This window comes from Tamandua tetradactyla, chromosome 1 (assembly GCF_023851605.1).
Source record: "Tamandua tetradactyla isolate mTamTet1 chromosome 1, mTamTet1.pri, whole genome shotgun sequence".
In the NCBI taxonomy this organism is placed as follows: Eukaryota; Metazoa; Chordata; class Mammalia; order Pilosa; family Myrmecophagidae; genus Tamandua; species Tamandua tetradactyla.
This window is the reverse complement of record NC_135327.1, coordinates 184,993,689-185,012,024: the sequence shown is the minus strand read 5'-3', so window position 1 is coordinate 185,012,024 and position 18,336 is coordinate 184,993,689. Positions and strand designations below refer to the sequence as shown.

At 38.6% G+C, this 18,336-nt stretch overlaps 1 protein-coding gene across 4 annotated transcripts in view; it reads right to left on the bottom strand.

The window, feature by feature from the left end:
* Positions 1 to 18,336, bottom strand: part of AGK (acylglycerol kinase) — a 101,733-nt gene that overhangs the window by 61,211 nt on the left and 22,186 nt on the right. The window contains exon 1 of one of the 4 annotated variants that reach the window (XM_077147915.1): positions 15,342 to 15,642. The exons of the other annotated variants lie outside the window; for them this stretch is intronic. Within the exon in view, the coding sequence (XP_077004030.1) occupies positions 15,342 to 15,376 (35 nt within the window). The 5' untranslated portion in view covers positions 15,377 to 15,642. Of the gene's footprint in view, positions 1 to 15,341; positions 15,643 to 18,336 lie in introns of those variants that run through there. 4 annotated transcript variants of the gene reach the window in all.

Sequence of the window (18,336 nt, the reverse complement as noted above, 5' to 3'; positions counted from 1 at the left end):
GTTCAGAGGTAGATGAGACAAGGAAGAATAGTCAGAGAGATGCAATGTTGGTGGCTCTGAACATGGAGGAAGTGCGCCACAAGCCAAGGAATGTGGGCAGCTCTAGAAACTGGAAAAAGCAAGGAACAGATTATTACCTATAGGCAGAAAGGAATATAGCCCTTGCTGATAACTTGATTATAGCCAGCAAGATTGTGTTGAACTTCTAATCTACAGAATTTAAAGATAATAAATTTATGTTGTTTAAACCACTAAGTCTATGATCATTTGTTATTATAACATTAGAAAACTAATATATAAATCCTGCATTTTTCTATCTACTAAAAACTACTCAGATCATCTGCCAGAAATAGTTTGGTTGCTTTTGTTACTGTTTTATCCAAAGCTCTTATTTTTATGTCACTGTCAGACATTCCATTATATTATAAATGGGAATTTTTGGCATGAGTCAACATTTTGCTTGAAAAATGAAAGTCAGAATATGCTCATCTGAAATAATAAGTTTATCTATTTAACACAAAGGTCTCTAAAATGCGTTTATCCTACTATCCCAAAAGACATTCTAAATTGTTCTGTTTGCCTACAGGGCTCCAGAATCTTCTCTACATAAATGCTGGTGCATATTGCTGACATTATTAAGATGATAATTTCAAGTTGGTTAATGACAGCTACGAAAACCATTATCCAGAAAAGATGATCACTCTCCAATTTATAGGAAAGAATTTAAAAGAAGAAACTTGTTATTTTACTTATATTATTTCTCTATAGATCTTTTTCTTAACATCAAAGATCTTGAATTTTTCATTTTAGAGTAATTCAAATCTAATTTTATATTCAAAGCCAAACTAAAAGAAATTAAACAACCTTCTGCTCTTTGCCCAGTCACAGTACAAGGCTGCTCAGCAACCTTCTCCTAGAGCTAGTATAGAGAACAATCCTTAAACTTCATAGGGCAGTAAGATATAGTAAGACAACACTATGCAAAAGGAAGTACCAATGCTGCCAATCTGAAGTCAAGGAACAAAAAAGTCCACGTTGTTTTCTAGCAAAGATTTTAGGGGACCAATCCCTTGTGCCTTGTTCTAGTTTGCTAGCTGCTGGAATACAACACAGCAGAGACAGATTGGTTTTTAATAAAAGGGGATTTATTTTGTTAGTTCTTCAGAGGAAAGGCAGCTAACTTTCCACTGAGGTTCTTTCTTATGTGGGAAGGCACAGGATGGTCTCTGCTGGCCTTCTCTCCAGGCCCCTGGATTCCAACAACTTTCCCCGGGGTGACTTCTTTCTGCATCTCCAAAGGCCTGGGCTGAGCTGCAAGTGCTGAGATGAGGAATGCCAAGCTGCTTGGGCTGTGCTACTTTACGCTCTCTCATTTAAGCACCAGACAATTAAGTCAAATGTCATTCATCGCAGCAGGCACACCTCCTAGCCAACTGCAGATGTAATCAGCAACAGATGAGGTTCACGTACCATTCGCTCATGGCCACAGCAACAGAACCAGGCACATCCACCTGGCCAAGTTGACAACTGAATCTAACTACCACATGCTTTTATGAAGTCTAGCCCATGTGGCTGTCTTTACAGCTAGGCTCAGTTACCACTTGCTTGAATAACACTGCTCCACTATTACTCAGGTGGCAAAACAGAACCTTACAATTCTCTACCCCCCATCACCCAAGATGCGCAAACATTCATATTTTGCCTTTCTGCCTGCATCTCTCCCCATCAATCACTCTCAGCAAATCATTCTAAAACTAACAAAATATATATACTATGCATGAGGGTACAAACTAGTAAGTATTTTTAAATAATTAACATATAGTAACTATATATAGTTTACTTTGTTTATCTATGCTCTTAAATACACTGAAGAGGTAAAATATTGAATCCTCAGTAAATATTTTGTCACAAAGAATAACTATGTTCTTTGTAGTAATCAGAGCATTCCCTGAACTGGGCTTACCCCCACTTCCTTATCCAAATTCCACATTACCCTGGACATACAGTTTCTAGCCTCTCTCCTCCTGCTTCTCCAACTACTTGCTTTTACTGTTTTTTCTAGTAGGCTGTTTTTTACCCTGTGTCTCTTACTTCATCCTACAAACTCATCCTGTATATTATGTACAAGTCCTCTATGCTTCTGTAAAAGCTGCATACCTACCTCTACATATGTGGTGGGTTTAACAGTGGCCCCAGAAAGATACGTCCAAGTCTTAAACCCCCAGTACCTATGAATGTGACCTTATTTGGAAATAGGATCTCTGCAGATGTAATTAAGTTAAGCATCTTGAGATGAGATCATCCTGGATAACAGTAGGCCCTAAATCCAATGATGAATATTCTTATAAGAGACAGAAAAGAAGAACACAGGGGAAAAGGCCATGTGAAGAAGAGCCACATGAAAACAGAGGCTGAGTTTAGAGGTGTGCTACCACAAACCAAGGAATATCAGGAGTCTCCAGAAGCTGGAAGAAGTAAGGAGGATTCTCACCCTTGAACCTTTGGAGTATGACCCTGTCAATACCATGAAAAGAAAGAAAAAAGAATCATATAAAGCAAAAATAGCCTAAGACACCTCTGAGACACCATCAAGTGTACCAATGTTGGCACTATAGGAGTTCCAGAAGGAGGAGAAAGAGAAAAGGGGGCAGAAGGAATAGTCAAAGAAATAATGACAGAGAACTTCCCAAACTTAATATGCCAGCCAAGAAGCTCAAAGAACACCAAATAGGATAAACACGAATAAAAATACACCCCATTACATATTGAGCACACTATTGAATACAAAGGACAAGGAGAGAATTCTGAAAGTTGCAAGAGAAAAGCAAGGTGTTATGTACAAGGGATTCCCAACCAATATCTCATCAAAAACTATGGAGGCAAGAAGGCAGTGGGTTGAAATACACAAGTGCTGGAAAAAAAAAAACTGCTAACAAAGAATTTTAGATCTGGCAAGACCTTCTTTCAAAAATGAGGGAGAGATTAAGATATGACCAGAAAAACAAAAGCTGAGCAGAAAAACAAATTTAACACCACTAGACCTGCCCTACAAGCAATGCTAAAGGGAGTTCTTCAGAGAAAGGGAAGGACATAAAGAGTGGTACAAAATGGTGTTAAGGTCCATTTGGGTAACTATAAACACCAGTACTATGGAATTGTATTTGTGATATGTAACTCTGCTTCTTTACTCCCTACAGGTACTAAAATGCAAATGCATAAAATGTAATGATAAATCCATGGTTTGGGGCATACATTGTAAAAAGATAAAACTGGTAACAAATACAACGAAAGTGGGACATGGAGAGGCATAGGAAAAAATACATGTGCATGTTAGTGACGTTAACTTGGTATCAAACCAAATATAAGTGTTATATATTTAGGATGTTAAATTTTTACTCCATGGTAATCACAAGGAAAATAAATTAAATACATATACAAATAGAAATGAGAAGGCACTCAATATAGTACAACACACAAAAAATCAAATAAATATAAAAGGAGACATTAACAGAAGAACTGAGAGACAAAATAGGTATGACTTACAAAGACTAAACAGCAAAATGGCAGATAAAAGTCCTATATTATCAGTAGTGACTTTAAATGTAAATGGATTAAACTTTCCAGTCAAAAGGCAGAAGTTGGAAGAAATTCCCTTCTGGTGCCAAGATGGTGGCTTAGCGAGGTGTGAGATTTAGTTCGTCCTCCAGAACAGCTACTAACTAACCAGGAATAGTACAGAATAGCTCCTGGGGCCACGTCAGTTACCGGACACACAGCATACCCCACTCTGGACCAGGTGGACCGGCTGCAAGCCCCCCCGAACCATGAGTTCCCCAAGGAGCAGCGGCCGGTGCCCCTCCCCCACAGGCTGCTTCCCAGAGTGGAAAGAAAAGAGACTTTACCAGCAGCAGGGACTGAGCCCAACCAAATGCCAATTGTGGAATTAATTAACAAATTTTGACTACTAAAAATAGGCCCCCAGCTCAGGTGAACCTGGTCAAAGAGGAGGTTGCTGATTTGCACCCCAGCACCAAGGGGGAAGGGTTGACGGGAAAAGAAACAGAGGTTTTTGTGGCTGTGTTTCTACAAAGGCTTGACTGCCTTTGGGTTTGGATACAGGCTGCAACTGTCCCAGGCATAGGCAGAAACAAGCTTGTTTCAGAGCTTGTCTGGAGCCTGTGCCTTCCCCCTGGGTGGAGTGAGGCCCAACTCAGGTGGATTACCTCCATCAAAGAATTCAGACCCCAGGGCTTGGTCATTTGAAGCCATTAAAACCAGCCTACAACCTCTCCTCTGTCTCCACCACGCCCCCAGCAGGAAGAGTCTGCCAAAGTTAAAGGTACCGCATCATCTTATGCTGGTGGGACCTGAAGGCAGACAAGTGCCACATACTGGGCAGGATAAGAAAAACAGAGTCCAGAGACTTCACAGGAAAGTCTTCCAACCTGCTGGGTCTCACCCTCAGGAAAAACTGACACAGGTGACTCTTTTCTCCTGAGAAGAGGCCAGTTTGGTCTGAGAAAATCTGGCTGGGGCTTATAATACCTAAGTAGACCCTCCTAAGGGTGAGGGGGGAAAGGCACCATACAGGCAGGGCAAGAAACAAGAAAACAAGAGCTGAAAAATTCTCCTCTGTTAAACAAAACCTAAGCTAGTGGTCCAAGAAAAAGCTGAACTGAATGTCAAAGAACAGACAGACAACAAACTCATCCAGCAAGAAAATCCTAGGCAAAAGAAGTGAAAACAATCTCCAGAATAAACTAATTAAGGTAATTAAATGCCTAGATGCCAGCAAAAAATAACAAACCATATTAGGAAAATTGAAGATATGACCCAGTCAAAGGAACAAACCAACAATTCAAATGAGATACAGGAGTTGAAACAATTAATTCAGAATATATGAACAGACATGGAAAACCTCATCAAAAATCAAATCAACGAATTGAGGGAGGATACAAAGAAGGCAAGGAATGAACACAAAGAAGAAATTGAAAGTCTGAACAAATCACAGAACTTATGGGAATGAAAGGCACAGTAGAAGAGATGAAAAAAACAATGCAAACCTACGATGTTAAATTTTGAGAGGCAGAACATAGGATTAGTGAACTGGAGGATAGAACATTTGAAATATGACAAGCAAAAGAAATATAGAGAAAAAAATGGAAAAATATGAGCAGGGACTCAAAGAATTGAATGACAATATGAAGTGCATGAATATACATGTTGTGGGTGTCCCAGAAGGAGAAGAGAAGGGAAAAGGAGGAGAAAAACTAATGGAGGAAATTATCACTGAAAATTTCCCAACTCTTATGAAAGACTTAAAATTATAGATCCAAGAAGTGCAGCATACCCCAAAGAGAATAGATCCAAATAGACGTATTCCAAGACACTTACTAATCAGAATAAAAAGAGAGAATCTTGAAAGCAGCAAGAGAAAAGCAATCCATCACATATAAGAGAAGCCCAATAAGACTATGCGTAGATTTCTCAGCAGAAACCATGGTGATGGGAAGACAGGGGGATGATATATTTAAAAGGCAGAGGTTGGCAGAATGGATAAAAAATCATGACCTCATATTTGCTATCTACTAGAGATTCAACTTATATTTAGACCCACAAGTAGGTTGAAGGTAAAAGGATGGAAAAATATATACCATGCAAGTAGCAACCAAAAGAAAGCTGGGGTAGCCATACTAATATCAGATAAATAGACTTTAAGTCAAAAATAGTTATCAGAGAAAAAGACGGTCATTAGATACTGATAAAAGGAATCAATGCAAGAGGAAGATGTGACAATTATAAATATATATACACCTAACAGAAGCGCCCCCAAATACAAGAAACAAATAGTGACAGACTCGAAGGTAGAAATAGATGGTTCTATATTAACAGTAGGAGACTTTAATAGACCATTTTCAATAATGCACAGAACATCTAGAGAGAAGATCAATAAAAAAAATACAAGACTTGAACAATGTCCTAGATCAACCAGACCTAACAGACAAATATAGAACAGTTTACCCATAAAAATAGAATACACTTAAGTATACATGATCACTCTTCAGAATAGACCATACATTATGTCACAAAATAAGTCTTAATAAATTCAAAGATATTGAAGTCATACAATGTATCTTCTCTGACCACAATGGACTAAAGCTAAAAATCAGTAACAGAGGCAGAAATGAAAAATTCACAAATATGTGGAAATTAAACCACAAATTCTTAAGCAATTAATGGGTTAAAGAGGCTATCATAAGGGAAATTAGGAAATATCCTGAGGGGGAATGAAAATGAGAACACATCATACCAAAACTTATGGAATGCAGCCAAAGCAGTGCTGAGATAGAAATATATGGCACTAAATGTTTACATTAAAAAAAGAAGAAAGATTTCAAATAAGAAACCTAACCTCAAAGCTGGAAGAACTAGAAAAAGAGAGCAAACTAGACCCAAAGCAACCAGAAGGAAAGGCATAAGGATTAGAGTGGAGATAAATGAAATAGAAAACAAAAAAATAATAGAAAGACTCAACAGCCAGAAGTTGGCATTTGAAAATATCAACAAAATTTACTAATCTTTAGCTAGATAAAGAAAAAAGAGAGGACACAATATAAGAAATGAAAAGGAAGATATTACTACCAACCCCACTGAAATAGAAAGGACTATAAGAGGATACTAAGAACAACTGTATTCCCATAAATAAGATAACCTAGATGAAATGGAAAAATTCTTAGAAGATTTCAACAAACGCATAACTAATAAAGAGATAGAATCTGCAATCGATAACCTCCCAACAAAGAAAATGACCAGATGGCTTCACAGGGCAATTTTACCAAACATTCCGAAAAGAATTAACATCAATCCTGCTGAAACTCTTCCAACAAATTCAAGAGGAGGGAACATTCCCTAATTCATTCTACGAGGCGAACATCACCTTCATACCAAAGCCAGACAAAGAAATCATAAGAAAAGAAAAACAGACCAATATCTCTTATGAATATAGATGGAAAAATCCTCAACAAAATTCTTACAAATGAACTCCAACAGCATATTAAAAGAATTATACACCATGGTCAAGTAGAATTTATCCCTAGTAGGAAAGGATGATTCAACACAAGAAAGTCAATCAATGTAATGTGCTTTCATCAACTGTAAGAAATGTATCACAGTTATGCAAGGTGTTAATAAGAGGGTGGTATATGTGAATCCTGTATTCTACACATGATTATTCTGTAAACATATAACTTCTCTAATAAAAAAAAGTATTGAGGATGAAAAGGGGTAGCTAACCCAATGCTGAGAGAGTTAGACAAGGCTTCTCAAAGGATGAAGGAGATCTAGAGGAGAAACATGTACTAGCCAGGCAAAAATGGGGAGTAGGATCCAGGCACAGGAAATGGTATTAGAAAAGCTGGTAAATGCTAGGACACGGACAATTTAGGAAACAAAGTATTTCAGAACAGTTGGAAGCAGCATGCCATGGGAGTTACAACAATAGATGAGGTTCAAGGAGTCTGGTAAAAGATCACAAAGGGTCTCTTAAGCTATTTAAAGAATCTGAATTTTATCTTAATGGTGATGGGAGCCATTAAAGGGTTTAAGAAGAGAAATGATGTAACTAGGTTTATCTAGTGGAAGGTAAAGATACAAAATGCAGAAAGAGGTACAAATTAAGGAGGGAAAAAGCTGACTTGAGTTTTGGATCTCTTGCACTGAGATCCTGGTAGTAGATCCAGGTGGAGCTATCTAGGGAACAGCTGGAAATACAGGTCTGGAATTCCAGATGTGTCTTAGTTAAAGACAGGAATGGCGATGGGAGGGAAGAGAGTGGATAAGATTATGGGTAGGTGAGAAGTAGATAAAGCAGGAAAAGAGATACCCTAAGGGTTGGGACAGGTAACAGAAAATATCAAATGTATCTCAAGTAAATTCAGACTGTACTTCATTTGAAACATAAAGGAAAAATCTGGTGGTTAACTGAGGAAAAAGGCTAATGGTACCATTTTCCTTATCTCCTGTTATCTCCCTGATGCTGCCTCTACTCTTGCCAAATTTTTTGTTTTGCTGTTCCTAAAATACTTAATGAACCTAACTACCTCCAGGGTTTTGATCATTTCTTCCCCCATCTAAAAAAGAGCCAAACATAATACCACCCATGCACTTACACACACACACACACACACACACACACACACACACACTTGCTCATCTGATCTTCCTTCCTATATTATACACTTTGAAATCATTTTCTCTTCCACAGCACAGACTCTTTGAGATAGAGAGTACTTAATAAATACTTGTTTACTAAATAAATATGTGGGAAATATTTGAGCAGGAGACATTAACTCACTGTGCTCAGACAGGCAGGTTTTGTCCTGTAGAAAGAACTGAAGGCTATTCTTCATTTGAGTGTTTAATATTCTTGAATCAACAGATCAATCAGGATGGTTTGTCAGTATTGGAATATATTGTGCAGTACAGGAGAGGATATAGGAACCTTATTAGATCAAAAAGAGCCAAAGCTATGTGTGTGTATGTGTGCGGGTGTGTGTGTGTATATCTGAGGAGACAATAACATAACTAGTATCCTCTAAAAAGACTAAGTGAGAAATCCCTCTTGGTACAAGAGGAAGCACAAGAAAAGTTTCAGTGGTTGGTGAACTCTGACTTTGGTCATTAGACAAATTCCAGATTGCTAATGGGTCAAGCGTCTGAACGTGAATTGAAAACCCTACAAAAAATTCCAAGCCCTGAGCACTGTGTCCTTTCCACTACATCATGCTGTCTCCTAAGAGAACTGACGTTAAACACTATTTAAAACAGGTTGTACAAAATTTAATAATATCAAAAAGGGTCCCTGAAGAACTACTCAGTACTAAAATGTGAGTTCTTTGACAGAAAGAAATTAAAAGCCTCTGGATTATAAAATGAAAAAAATATCGCTGATGTCACTTTGCCAGAGGTCTTAAAAGAATATGAACATGCTTGCTACAACAGGTAATGGGATGCTCTCAATTTATTCTGAGCCATAAATGTTTTATTTATTACTTTAGGACTGCAAAATAAGATAAGTTGTTATTTCAATAACAACTTTAAAAGGAGAAAAAAAATCACATTGATCCATCCTATTTCCTAAAAAAGATATTTCCCACTATAATCTAAAGGCAAATTGTACAACAATTTCTGCCACCAGCTTTTCCCCTGGTGCATACAAACAGTTTTTGCTTTACAGCAAAACAGATTTCAAGTTTAGATTTTAATAACAACCACAATAATTTATCCAAGCTTTCTAGAATAATTAATCAATACACTGCCACTGGCTGTGCCCACTGGTTATTCCATGGTGCAGGAGGGATGGAGTGGAAATGAAAGCAAAGATGAAAATGAAATTTAAGAGAATGTTTCTCTTGTGTGCAGAGATTAGCTTTTTAAAACTACACTCTCAGCCCCCTGCCTCCCTTGTTCTCACCTAAACAGATGATGGCTGCTATTATGAGACCCTGTCACACCTGGGAAAATATTATTTTCTGACTAAGAGGAAAAGATCTGACCAAGTAAGAGGAAACACAGCTTCTTAAAGAAGAAAGCTTGGTCATTTAGGCCTAAAAATATAATCTAGATAGGAGGAAATAGGTAATGTGATAGGTCAGAAACTGAGGGAATGACCAAGATGCTAATGATTTTCAAAAGGATTCTAGGGCCTTCTAGTCTTTCAGTTCAACCAAAAGATAATAGGTTTTCTTGTGTTCCAAGGTTCCCCACCATGTGCTACCTGCTACTGAAGAAACTTGTATCTTCTTGCCTCTCCCTAACATAATGAAATTTTAAAGTTCTCTAATGTCATAGAGGCAAAAAGGGTCAGTAAGAAATCTTATTGATCACCATTTATTAAATGGTTGACTGTCTTAATTTCAATGCTTTTATAGCACATAACAGAAGAGAGAAAGTTAGAAGCCACAAAGGTAATCACTGGCATTCAAATAAAGTCCATCATCAGTGTTGCTGATCGGGAAAAGATCAGCAAAAGGAAAACAAAATTAACAATTCTACCATCAAATGTAGATGGACACCAAACTTTCATTCAGGAATTTTTAGGTCAAATGGTATCTCTAAAATGGATTTCTTTAATTGGTGGTGTATTTAACAATGAAAGGATCAACATTTTTAATAATACAAAGCAAACCAAGGACATTTTCCCAAGACTGTATTTGCTCAAGTGAAAGGAAGGAAGGTGGGAGGGTAGGACGGGAAGTGGGGAGGGGAAAGTGAGATGGAGTAAGAAAAGAATGAAGTCAAGCCCATAGTTAATAGGAATGAATAATTCAGCACTGAGATTAAACAATCAAACAAAGATAACTGCTCTGAGGAAAAGACCAACACACAAGGGGCTACAGAATCTCTTGTTACAATAAAGTGGACCCGCCCAGCAGTCCTTTGCCAAAATATGTTTTACCCCACTTAATACATGACATTTGTGATTGACCCCACAAATATAAATTTACCCACCATTCAGCCATGGCTTCCTGAATATTCATAACAATTTTCAGGTCTAAATCCCTGCTAATAAAGAAAGAAATAATCTTTCTTTATTATTTTGTCAAAGTCTGAAAGCCCTGCAACAGCCAGGCAAATAAAATATCTTTACCAATGGCTCCCAAACCCTGGCCCCATTCCCTGGAAATCTAAGCTTTTAAGGTTGGAAGAGTCCTTAGAAATTATCTAGTTCAATGTTTTCAACCTCCCTGAGGGGTTCTCACACAGAACTAAGCTAATCATTTTGGTCTGTTCTTTAGAACTTTTCAGTAGTCAGAGAAATGAAAATGAGTTCTGCAGTTTATTCCCTCAACCTACTGACCAACAGAAATAAAAGTGGAGGAGGCTTCTATCTTCACATCTCACTTTTTCTCCTCTATTTTTTACCCTCTTATTCTAGCGTCAGATTGCCACAAAATATAAATTTCTGTTCCTACCCTTTCTGTCCTAATATTCACAGGAACCCAAGTTGGTCAGCTAAATTCTGTAGATGTAGGAAAAAAGATTCTCTCTAGCTGGCTTTCTAAGCTTATGCTCACATCCAGATTACAGCATTAATGTTTTGACTGCCACTAAAATGCATCTGTCTTTGCCCTTCTACCCACTTAATTCTCATAAGCATTTTACTGACATTCTCTTACTGTTCATTCACTTCTTACACTTTCTGCTCTTTCTTCCATCTATTCCTTTCCATCCAACATCTCAATGTAAACATGCTATGCTAGAAACTTTCCTTCCATACACTATATAACACTAATTTTACAAGGTAACCAAAATACTAGTTCTTTCTTTTCCATCAGTCATTATACATTTGTATAAGCAATCACAACAAATATGTATTGAATCTCAATTATATAAAAGGTATTCAAATTTATTTACCTAGAAAAAAAGAAAGACGGAAAGCAGATTACATAGAGATTATGACAGCTTTTCAAGAAGAAACTATAGAAAGAGAGAGTCCCTCCCTTTCCCCTCTCCCCAACCCCAATAATTTGTTCTCTACAAAGAACATGCATGAAATGGTGATTATTTTGTCTGGACTCCAGGATTCATGACAGATCTGGACAACTTCTGACCTATAAATGCATAAATTAGTAGGCACTTTTTCAGTATTTTTGCTGTTCTGTACATGAAATATTTGAGAAGCCAGTTATTACCTCTAGAGGGGTAACAGTATCAAATATGACTACTCTCTCTACCATGCTTGGAACGACTAAAACCACGATATAAATATCCCTAAAATTATATAAAATCAACAAAACAAAATATAATTTAAATAAACCTCCTGTCCTTCCATTGCAATTTCCACACATATATAGGGAGAAGCAAAATAATGATTTTTTTTTCAAAAAGAGGAAATCTGTTTTCTAGATAATCTGGGAAAAGAAATGAAGGGAAAAGACATGTAATTAAATTTCACTGCACTTAAGAGAAAAAAAAAAGGTTCCCTATTCCTTATCAAATCTTGGCTGACAGGTATGTTATTTAATCGCCCATAAATGAGCTTCTTTAAATAGGGCCTATTAATACCCCAAATTTCAGCATCAGCATGTGCACAAAGAAAGAAATGAACCTGAAATGGATAGAGAGCAAAACAAGCTGCTTTCTTAAAATTTCAAAAAATTCTGAAATAAGTAAAAGCTGCGGGGGGAGGGACACCCTCCCTACCTTCAGCTGCTGATGAAACAGGCAGGCTCCAGACCACTAACTGCAGTCAGAGGCTAATAAGAACTGAATTCAAGGCAAAGCATCTGCTTTGTCAGAGCCCCAGAGATACTGAAAAATGAAGCACACAAGAAAATATTGAAACCATAGTTTGTACCAAAAGAAAAAATGTTAAGTCTAGTCAATGCGTCTCGTGCATACTTTACTCTTGGATTTCAGACATATCCCCCTAGATATCATGTCAATGTCTCAAACTCAACATATCTAAAATGGAATATAATACCGCCTCTTTAAATCCAGTTCTCCCGGGCAACTTTCCTCATTCTTTACCACCAATTATTCTAGTCAGGGAGCTAAAACTTATTTCTCCTACCTTTTTCTCCTTCAACCAAACATCCAGTCAATCACCTAGTAATAATACCACCTATAATTTATTGATGGTTAACTATAAACCAGGTATTTATTTCATTTCATTTCATCCTTACAGCTAACCTGTAAACCATTATCTCCATTATGCTAATGAAAACTGAAGTTCAGAGATTAAATTTGTTAAGTAACTTGATGAAGGTCACATAGCTAAATAATTATTGAGACCCAAACCAAACAGAAGTCAATCTGCCTTCAGTGACCACACTGTATTTTTCACACAATCATAATCTCACATTCACCCATTTAATTTTCCATTCCTACTGCTACCACCTTCATTCAGGCCTTCATTACCTTATATATAAACTACTGAAATGCACTTTCAGTCTTCAGACTTTTGTCCTTCAAATGCATACTGCACAGTGGTGCCAAATTAAACTTCTTGAGTGCCACTGTGTTCGCAACATTACTCTACCTTTAAAAATCTTAACTGAGTCTTCACTGCTGACCAGATACTACAGTCTTCTATAATCTGGCTTCTCCCCTATCACACTTAAAAATACAACTCTACAGACAAGTCAAATTGTTTGCCAATTGCTAAGTGATGACCTTTACACAGGTCACCAACATCACCTAGAACACTGCACCACTCACCCTGCAAGGCCCAAGTCATACAACAGCTTTGTTACAACACTTTTCCTGATGAAGGAGCAGCAAAAAGAGGTAAAGACACTATTCTTGAATGAGTATTTTCTTGGTGCCTGGTACTGTATGAGATGGGTACTACTATTATCTCCAATTTACCAAAGTAACGTATCCAGAGTTGCACAGCTGTTAGGCATAAAATCAAGATACCAAGCCAGACAGTCTGATTCTAGAGCTCACCCATTTCAGCCATTGCACTCTAGTGAACTTTCAGAAATCATCCTTAACTTTTGTTTTTTATTTAAGACAACAAACTTAGAAACACCAAAAATGGTAGGTAGCTTAATCATAGGCATATTTAAATATTTAAATAAAGTATCCATATAACCATTGTAAAACCTATGTTTGCACAATAAATTTCATAAAACAATTTAAAATTGAGGCAAAGAGGAAAAAATCTACATATTCAGATAGCAAAGTTCTTAAATTCTAGGTATTAAACACTGACTTAGATACCATTTGATCAACTGTGAATGTTCTCAAACTATCAAGTAGAAAGTCTTTACAAATATCTGCATTGCTATAGTAATGACCCACGTTACTAATGAATGGATTAGGCTGACAATATCTGAATCCAATGATCAATCTTACATCTCCAAAAGCAGACACTACATGCCTCCTGATCTGATACAATAAAAAATCTACACCACCAATTTACAATGCATTCCTGCAGGAATGAAAAAGAAAAGAAAATTACACCTGAATCTAATCATGCCTCCAGATTACTGCTTCTTAAACTCTAGTGTGCACATGAATTACCTGGGGACCTCGTGAAAATACAGATTCAAATGCAGTAGGTTTGGGTTGGGGCCTGAGATTCTTAGTTTCTAAGCTCCCAGGAGATACCAATGATTCTGGTTCACAGCCCACACCTTAAAGAGCCAAACTCCAGATTCTGTATCTAACTACCAATTTACAAAACATATGAGGAGTAAGTTAAGAGGAATAAATTAAACTCATGGCTGAAATGAGAGTGAGGCAAAACTGGCTCTTGCTTCAGGTGCAAAATTTTAAGGAAAGACCAAAAACCTCACTAACAGAGTTAAATATTTTTTTAAGTCAAAATTAATGCAAAAATTCCATGATAAACACAATATCAAAATTATAAATAAAGGCAGGATTAGCATTATTGATTTTTCCTTTTGCCTCAGGCTCCAGTATGGCTCTGTACAGCATTGAGCACTATAGGGAGACTATCTGCCAAATCCAGAGAGTAAAAAATTTGATAGAGCAAATGCAGTCCTGATTTCAAAAAACACAGTATAAAAAGGAGAGAGTTTAAATCAGACTTAAGAGACAAAGAAACCAAATGCAATATATGGAACTGGTTTGATATGGATTGAAGACAATTAGTTTAGTTGTAAAACAGACAACTGGGAGAGAATAGGAGAAATATAAACATGGACTGGTATTCAATGTCATAAAATTATTTTTGTTAGGCTCATCATAAAAGCATTGTGATTTACTTAAAAGTATATACTGAAGATAAAGCACCAAAGTATTTATGGTTGAAAGGATGTAAGGTATAATATCTGGGACTTGCTTTAAAATACCCCCAAAAAGAAAAAAAAAGGTAGAGGGGATAGATGAAACAAGATGGGTGAAATGCTGACAACTGTTAAAGCTAGGTGATGGTGCATGGGTATTCATTGTACTATTTTAATTTTGTATGTTTGAAAAGCGTCCATAATAAAAAGACCCTTTTTTTTTTAAAGGATCCTTTTTTTTTGCTTTAGACATTCCTAAACATTCACTTTGTACCATTAAAAAAGTACATACATTTAACACATGCTGCCTTGCACATCTAAAATAAAATAGGTACAATTTTAATATGTGCCATGAACTGTGATTACCTGATTTAAGTCTTATAAATAATAAAGTTGTTATTGTACAGATAAATAAAAGTGAAATTTGGCAACTTTAAATAACTTGCCTAAAATCACAAATCCAGAAAGTGGCAAAGCCATGACTCAAACCCAGACCTTCTGACTTGGAAGCCCATACCTTGAAGCATGATGTTATACTATCGATGTCATACCATGTGGGTCTTATGGCATAAAACAACCTACCTCGGTTGCTGGTAGAACCCTTTGAGAGGAACCATTTTTTGGAAAAAATACAGAGCCAGGGAAACCAACAGAGCCACAAGAGCTGGAGATCATTAGAAGTGGTGAAAAAGGATGCCCCCCAGGGAGGCCACTGGAAAGTCTTGGAGAGAAAGCTAGCAGATGTCACCATGTGCCTTTCCAGCTGAGAGAGAGACCCCGGACATCGTCCGCCTTATTGAGCCAGGGTGTCTTTCCCTGGATGCCTTGGTTTAGACATTTTGGTAGTCTTGCCTTAATTTGGATATTTTCAGAGCCTTAGAACTGTAAACTTGCAACTTAATAAGTTCCCCTTCCTAAAAGCCAAAATAAACAACTCCACCTTATACGTCCTTGTAGCCTCACTACAGCATAGTAGCCATTATGAGTTTCATTATGAGAGGTTAAGATCAGGACTCCCGATTAGAAAACATCAGTGAGGAGGATCAGACCTGGGACATACAGACAAAGATTTTTAAAAATGGTCCTCAATAGGCTCTAAGAACTAAGGGAAAATATGGACAAAGAAACTAAAGGAAATCAAGAAAATGACACAAAGAAGAGGGGATGGGCAGGTGAAGACCGAGGCAGAGATTAGAGTGATGCAGACACAGGTCAAGGAACAATTGGGGCCACCAGAATTTGGAAGAGGAGAGGAAGGATTCTTCCTAAGAGCCTTCAGAGGGAGGATGGCCTGCCGACACCTGGATTTCAAACTTCTGACCTCCAGAACTATAGAGTATCAGGGACTAAATTATCTTCATGCCTGAAACAACTAACATGCCAGACAAAATATAGGATACAACAGCTCTCAAAACACTGGCCATCAGGAATGCTCCTTGGGAAATGAAGCTTTGGGACTTCTTTGTTACCACAGAACCTACAGAATCTTGGACATGCTGTCACAAAAGAGCCCAAAAAGGCCAGCAGGAAGTGGATGGCTCAGCTGTCAGTCAGTGAGGCCTAGGGCTAGTTGCACAAAATACCCAATGTGTGGCTTAATCGTCAATTACTCGTTGAGCATTCACCTATGCACTAGACAGACCCCTTGGAATTACTTTCTGGGCATTATCTCACTTAAACCTCACAAAGCAACCAGACTCATACTATGCCCATTTCACAGGTAAAGGAATCGAGGCTTGAGGCAGCTAAGGTTACTTGCCCCAAAGCTCACACAGCTAATAAGTGGAAGGCCCAGGGTTCGGATGCCAGTCTTCTCCAGGGCTGGGCTCTTCACCATTCCAATACTGCCTGCTTGATGCCACTCCTGGAAACACATCAGCCCCCACATCTTCTCTGCTACCCTATTGCAGGCAGGCGTCCGTTCATCTTGGACCCTTTGTGGTCCCCTGTGCCACCTCCTGGGGTTCCACTGGTCAGGTCCCTCCTGGGCTTTCCTGATTCCCAGGCTGTAGGAGGTCATAGGGAGGCCCAGGCCTGGTGAGGGTTGTTTGCTCAGGGCTGCCTGGCAAGTGACAGGTGTCTGCTCAGAGTTGCCTGACAGGGGAAGCAAGTATTCTTAGGAGCCTCGGTGCTCCTAGAATTACCTGAAGGAAAACACCCCAGGGCTGTCCAGTACCTGCCTCTGGGTCAGGCTGAACTATTCATCAATCAGGTCACTGTGTTTGCCAGGCAGGGTCTTGACGAAAGCACCCTCGGGGCTGGGGCTGGGCAAGTGGTTGTGACACAGGGTGTACCTACCAGCAACTTCAGCACATTGTGTCACAAAATGTCTGGAAATTCGTATTTTCAAAAAAAGTGTCATCCCTCAGGATCAGCCAGATGCTGAGAACGCCTCCTCCCTGATACTGCATTTGGGCCACTTTGTCTAAAGAAATGAATGCTCTTATGAGGTTTAAGGCAAAGCAAAACAAAGCAAAATACTACACTAAATAGGCAACAGGTACTGTGTTAAACGTTTTCAAATAATGACTCACTGTATCCTCTCAGCAACCTCAGGATTTAAGTATTCTTATTATCCTGCCTGTTTAAAAGAGAAGTCTGAGGCACAGAAAGTTTAAGTAATTGTCCCAGAGTCACAGAGCTAATTAGTTGCAGCATGAGAATTTAAACTCAAGCAGAGTGGGTCCGAAGTCCATGCACAGAACCAGTAAACCACACAGCATTCCAGGGAGGGTGAGGTAACTTCTCACAGGAGTCCATGCTGGGACCCTCCCAGCCAACCCCTGGGTCAGCCCAGGGATTTCCCTAAGAATATGCACTGTCACTTTCTCCCTCTGGAGTCCCAGGTCCTCCGTGGCCAGGGCCCAAACTGTGTCAAACTTCAGAGACACCCAAATCAATAGGCCATATCCTCAATCATGAGGCTCATTCTTGTGAAGCTTATGTAGGTAGCGAAGAAGCTTAGACTACCTATAGGCAGGCCTAAGAGTTACTTCTGGAGGACCTCTGTTGTTGCTCAGATGTGGCCTCAGTCTCTCTAAGCCCAACTCTGCAAGTGAAATCATTGCCTTCCCCCCTACGTGGGGCATGACATCCAGGGGTGAAAGTGTCCCCAGTGACATGGGAGAGGACTCCCAGGGATGAATCCAGACCTGGCACCATGGGATCAACAATTCCATCCTGACCATTCTTTTCCAAAAGAGGGAAAAGAAGTGTAATCAATAAAGTATCAGTGGCAGAGAGAGTTCAAATAGAGTCGAGAAGCTGCTCTGGAGGTTGCTCTTACACAAGCTTCAGGTAGACCTTGCTACCTATCATAACCTGCCAACCCCCAACGAGGACCATTCCAGCCAATCCTAAAGGATACCTAGGGCAATATATAAGATTCCACAAGGGTTCCATGCACTAGAATAACTTACCAGAAACCTGCAACCTCCAGGTGGGTTCCTGATCCGGTAAGTCCTGAAACCTAGCCCAGCCTCTCCAGAACATCAGATAGCTCCATCTCCCTACCCCATATTAGTGACAGACTTTTCCAATATCAAAAATTTAGAATCGCCATAGCCCAAACAACCCT